The 6,113-nt window shown below is 42.3% G+C and overlaps 1 protein-coding gene across 1 annotated transcript; it reads left to right on the plus strand.

The window, feature by feature from the left end:
* The first annotated feature begins 235 nt into the window (after nucleotides 1–235).
* Nucleotides 236–5,793, plus strand: LOC115357512 (uncharacterized). The gene is made up of 5 exons (XM_030048996.1): nucleotides 236–406; nucleotides 1,191–1,526; nucleotides 1,954–2,121; nucleotides 5,162–5,193; nucleotides 5,294–5,793. Exons 1-5 carry the CDS (start codon nucleotides 337–339, stop codon nucleotides 5,432–5,434), a joined length of 747 nt encoding a protein of 248 aa, XP_029904856.1. The 5' UTR covers nucleotides 236–336; the 3' UTR covers nucleotides 5,435–5,793.
* The last annotated feature ends 320 nt before the right edge of the window (nucleotides 5,794–6,113 follow it).

Consider the following 6,113-nt stretch of genomic DNA (forward strand, 5'->3'; position numbering starts at 1 on the left):
ATACATGGCTTGCTGTACATTCCTTCCAGATCATGAAGAATGCTATACTACCCAAGTGAAAACATTTTTTTCTCAGCTGAAGTCATTACCTTCTACACCACATGTCCATGAACCTCTTTGAAGTCTTCTCTCGCAGGAGGCGCTTGTGATGCTGTGGGAAGATAAATTGATGTTCGCGGAAGTTCCTGTCTACAGTTTCCTTCTGTCAGACCTATACACTCTTGCTTGACAGAGTTGAAAATCATAGCAAGGGATTCAACACACCAGGGCAGCACTTGGCATTCAGTTAGGTAAAGGCCCTCGCTTTCGGCCGGCGAGCACCGGTTGTCATCTATCATGCTTGATAACAGCATCTCAAAGCCTTTTGGGTTTGCTTTCATCATCACAGCTCATATGATACTGAATGGTAAGCTCTTCTATTTTTAGTGGCTGATATTTCACAGGCTTGATACACACATTTGAATGGTTCTGACAGGTTCAGCTTGCCAGAGATTCTAATTTTATTGCTTCTTTAAACATCTAGGATTATTATCTCTGTCTTTACAACGTATCTTGTTACTGTCCCTCTTGAAAACCGAGTTTGCCCGGCACACTGTCCTCATTTTATCCTTGGTGTGTGCTACTGCTTTGCGATCCTGTGTTACAACTAAATGGTTAACTGTAATTAAATTATAACTCTACATGTTGTTGTTTTTTTCACCGTCTGAAAAACCCAGCACTCGGAAAGGAGTTCTCAAGAATTGAAAGTAGATTGTTGTTTTTGTGCCTGGTGTGAAACCAAGTCACCGCCAACATTTTCTTAAGGCAACATATTCTTACACAACAGATATATACTAACAGTTACAGAATGTAACACATAAATATATAAGATAGGCTTAAATAACAGCCACAATATTATTTTATTTTATTTACCCTTTATTTGCTCAGGTAAAGTCTCAATGATATCTAGTAACGATTCAGAGTCTGAATTATCATATCAACGGAAACACAAGTACTGGGGTCTGTCTCATGGGCATATGAGCGGCTAAGAGTTGAACAGTGCCTACATACATTGTGTGGGGGACAACATGCCTTCACGTAGGACAGTGCAACACATACTAGGACTGCCAAATGTAATATTTGCACCCCTCTGCATATGCAAAACTTACGTTTTATCCATTTTTCTCTCTCTCTCTGTTGTCTCTCCGCAGGCCCTAGCCAAGCACAGCCAGATCAGATCACTGGAGCTGTCGGCGGCAACGTCAACCTTAGCTTCAAATTTAACAAAATCCCCAACACATTCAACTGCCGTCTGGCACTTTACAGAGATGATAACCTAAAGATTAGTCAGTGTCACTGCAACATAACCTGCTCGAAAAATCTCTCTTGTGTCTTCAACAAAGAGACCAAATCTGCATTTTACTGCATTTATAATCTCACACCAAAGCATACTGGAATTTACTGGGTTACTTTGTTCAACCAAGGAAAAATACTGAATAGTACTAACAAATCCTTACTTGTTCGAGAGGATGACACAAGCAGCACAGGTAAGGTCAGCCTCTACAGTCCCATTCCAGTGCTTTTAACATAAAAGGAACTCACCAGTCTTTACCTTCTGACTAGAGAGAAACTGATGAGAGAGACTGTTAAGAGCATGAATGTCTGCATATGTGAATTAATTCTATTTTCTCCTCACTGTTCAACCTTATAATTATGCATTAAAGCCAAAGCTCTACTCAGACAATCCCTAATTCTATTGTCAACCTGGCGTCTATAGTGACAATTTAAGAGTAATAGTTTCCAAATCTATAGCTCCAGCAGTTTCTATGACTTGGGATGCATTTTCAGGTCCTGTTGAACCATAAATTGCCACGATGAGAAAACACTTTTTCAGCAACACTTCTTCTGCAGAGAGAGGAGAAAGTTTTTTTTTGTTTTGTTTTTATAAACATCATTTCCTTTTAACTCCCACAGTTCCTCCATCACCAACTACAAACACAGTGACTGAAGCTGATGTAGATCCTTCTCAAACTGCTTCCCATCCCTTCGTTCCCTTCTTCTTCTTTGTCCTGGGGGTTTTAGCTGCAACGCTGTTGACTGGCGTGCTTGCCCTGGTCATCTGGAGCCACAGAAGGACCAAAGGTAAGGAAACAGAAAGTTAAAAATTGAGTATTGAGATGCTGACCTTTGACTTCCTCACTGCTGGTTGTGTGTAAAGTTGCTGATCCAGGAAATGCAGCTCACTTTACTGCTGCACTCAGAATAGGAGTGTCAGCTAAATGCAGAAAATGTAAAATATGATTAAATGTTTAGCTGACACACTACTCAACCTAAATCCAAATGCTACACCTAATGTCACTCTAAAATGATGGGGACTCATTTACACCCACATAATACACGATTGCACAAAGTCAACAAGAGAGAATCATTGTTATTCTGTGGAAAAAATGTGTAGTGGTGTGGTTAGAAGTTCAGAAATGCAAGCCAGATTGCAGTTTCACATCCTTTTGGCACATGTGATGACTCACAGGCTTTGATGAGAAGTCCTCTTTTCACTAAGTGAAATGTACAACACACACCTACTACCACTGGGATGGGTGGAAAAAAATGCTAACTGTATTTGTTCAGTTATATAAATCCTCTCTCACTTCACTGACAACCCCCTGACCTACTTTGAAGCAGAGCCCTGGCTTTTTGGCTTGCTCTGACAGCCCCCAGTGACCTCAGAGACCACATTTGCTGATTTCCTTCGCTTGTATACAAATGCAGGTTTTTGATGACACTGCGTTTTGTTCTAACAAGATCGGCAGAGGGGGATTTCTTTGGAGGGCTGTGGCTCATTTATACTAAAGCCTATAGACAGAGAGAGGTGAACCACAGGCACTGACTACAGAGAGACAGAAAAAAGTGTAGTAAGGGGCACCGTGGTGGTTCACCTGATAGAGTGTCTACCCTGTACCATGGCACCATGGGTTCGATTCCGACCCAAACCCCTTCCTGCATCTTTGCTCTCTACTATCTCTGTCTAATAAAGCAGAAATTCCAAAAAAAGAATGTTAAGAAGACCGTAGTACAAAAAAAAAAAAAAAAAAACTTTTTTTCAGTCTGGTAAGTTTTACCAGTGTACAATCAATATTATATATAAATATAGATATAGATATAGATATAGATATAGATATATAGATTTTTTACACTGCTGATTTTAAATACCTGGACCTTACCCCACTGTCCTTTGTCAGACTAGTGCGGACTAGAAAGACCGATGCGCATGAACTGATGAAGCCCCTTGGATAAGAGGCGAAACGTCTTCCTAAGACTAATACAAGTCCAGTTGCCTATGATTCATTTTTGCCCAAAGAGAACGATGACCTGGATAAATGAGAATATCCATAGACACTGCTGATTTCTGGAAAAGTCCCAATGACCACTCATCAGTTGACTATTTAGCCCAGTTGTTGAAACCACTCCACCACAGTGTACTGTACAGTGTGTTTTATAGTGTTGTGATTACTGCCGAACAATTAATTGAAATATTATTGAAAGTGCATTGTAGTCAAGAGCAATATCCAAATCCCAAGAGCAGCATTTATTTGGTTCACATAAAATGTTTGACAAAGCATTATTGTAAATTAATGATTATGGTGCTACAGGTACAGACTCCCACAACAAGCACCCTATCATCATTTTAATAGCTTTTTCATCCATCCATCCATCCATTTTCTGCTTCTTCACCGTGTCACGGTGGCAGCAGGCTGAGGAGATCTGCCTAGAAGGTCTTTTCCCCGACCACATCCACCAGCTCCTCCTGGGGGATCCCGAGGTGTTCCAAGGCCAGCCGGGAGACATAGTCCCCCCAGTGTGCCAGGGTCTGCCCTGGGGCCTCTTTCCAGGTGGACATGCCCGCAACACCTCCACCAGGAGGCAGCCAGGCGGCATCCTGACAAAACGCCCGAACCACCTCAACTGGCTCCTTTCAATACAGAGGAGCAGTGGCTCTATTCTGAGCTCCTCACGGATGTCCAAGCTCCTCTCCCTATCCCTAAGGGCCACCCTGCTGAGGAAACCCATTTCCGCCGCTTGTATCCGCGACCTCGTTCTTTCAGTCAGTTTGTGACCATAGGTGAGGGTTGGAACAAAGATTGAATGGTAAATCAAAAGCCTTGCCCTCTGGCTCAGCTCCTTCTTCACCACAACAGTCCGGTACAGTGACTGCATAACTGCTGCTGCTGCTCTGATCCACCTATCAATCTCCCATTCCACTGTACCATCACTCATGAACAAGACCCCGAGATACTTGAACTCCTCCACTTGAGGCAGTACTTCACTCCCAACTCGGAGTGGGCAAACCACCTTTTTCCAGCAGAGAACCATGGCCTCGGACTGCTCATTCCAACCACTTTGCACTTGGATGCAAACCACCCCAGTGAACGCTGAAGGTCACAGCCTGATGAGGCCAGCAGGACCACATCATCTGCAAAAAGCAGGACGCCATCCTGTGATCACCAAACCAGAACCACCAACCCTGTCTGCCTCTCTCTGGGTACTGTCCCAGACGTCCATGCAACATTGATTGCTTTTTCAGTGAAAATTAAAATTATAATGGAAAAATGATCATTCCTATTAAAACTATGACTCTTATCACAGTCACAATATCCGTAAAACTAATCCCACATGATTTTTTTTAACCTATCGTAGTAGAGATTCCAACTTAGCAAGGTGATGACAGAGAGACAAAAAACATTTTATGTCCTAACTAGTCTATTAGCCCTGCCATATGTTAAATATAGTGGTGTTCTTTAAGTCAATGCCAGTGATCTACAGCTAAGACCCACAGAGCCACATAATCTCTCACCATAAACAGGAAGCCTTTATTTGGATTTGTAAAACTTTGTGTTATATTGTTGTGGAAATCTCCACTTGGAAGTAATCCCTCAATAATGTGTTACTGTACAAATTTTACTGTCATATCTGCTCATTTTTAGTTATTGTATATTTGACACTATTAACTAGTGAATGAGATGTAATTCTGTGGCGTTCTCCTTCATAGTCCACATCCGAAATAATAAGATATGATAATAAGAATATAATAATATTATAGTATAATAATAAGCAGCCTTTGAAAAGAAATGCTGTAACTCCTTATTTTTTCTCTGATGCTGACCAAATACTTCATCTATTTTAGAGCAGCAACAAGACCCTATACCCAGAATGCAGGTGAGGCTACCTTTATCATCTTTCCCCACCTTCAAAGACATAAAGTAAATATGGAAACATCTTTAGTAGTTCCTCAGCTTTGCTTCTGCTCTGTCCACAGGAGACAGTGGGGGCGACCAACCCTGCACTAGTGTACAGTGTCCTGGATTTCCCTAAAAGACACCAGGAGGGAGTGGAGGTTCAGCTTACAGATACAGAGTACGCCACCATCAGCTATCAAGTGTCAAGTGGAACGCACTAAATGGCCTTCAACATGGAACCCCCATCCCTGGGCTGGTTGCAAGATGAACTATGGAGTCTATTAAAAATAAATAAATAAATCAAAGAATGGGGTGATAAATTACCTGGTCCTGTGAAATGATCAAATTTAGCCTGCAGGTCTCTTGCAATAATTAACCAATGAAACCAGGGAAAATAGAAATATGATTTTGATGTCCCAATTAATGGTTCTACATATTAAAGAGGATCTCAACACTAAATCACATAAAGCAGAAAACGTTGGCCACACTGCCCTCTAGGGTTTGAAACTTTGAGACATGTTGCACTTGTGGCCACACCAGGGGTGGACTGTCCATCGGCCCACCGGTCCCGCCTGCATAATGATTTCGGCAAATAAAGTCATTGCAAGAGTTTGTTTACTAACCACCGGGCCAGCCCTTGAGACACGCTGCTCTGCGGCCCATTGGTTATTTTTCTTCACTGACATGGAGCTGGCCCAATCATATCACGAGCCTTTGGCTCGGTGCGCCGGTGTGCAGTGCAACGTGGGTCGAACGTTATCTCTTAGGATCTACTGAGATGGAGAGAAAATGCAAAGGTGGCGCAGAGAAAAGAAACTTGCTCTTCAAGCAAATGCTGCCAAATGTGCGAAAATTACAGACATGTTTGCCATGGCAGGGCCATCATCATTTCCCGTGGCT

This window comes from Myripristis murdjan, chromosome 4 (genome assembly GCF_902150065.1).
Source record: "Myripristis murdjan chromosome 4, fMyrMur1.1, whole genome shotgun sequence".
Taxonomy (NCBI): Eukaryota; Metazoa; Chordata; class Actinopteri; order Holocentriformes; family Holocentridae; genus Myripristis; species Myripristis murdjan.

What these genes read in the sequence shown, in the direction of transcription:
- LOC115357512 (XM_030048996.1), top strand. Translation starts at nt 337, where the DNA reads ATGCTTGATAACAGCATCTCAAAGCCTTTTGGGTTTGCTTTCATCATC. An exon ending in GGATGACACAAGCAGCACAG is followed by an intron (nt 1,527 to 1,953) that starts GTAAGGTCAGCC and finishes TAACTCCCACAG; the next exon opens with TTCCTCCATCACCAACTACA. An exon ending in ACCCTATACCCAGAATGCAG is followed by an intron (nt 5,194 to 5,293) that starts GTGAGGCTACCT and finishes CTCTGTCCACAG; the next exon opens with GAGACAGTGGGGGCGACCAA.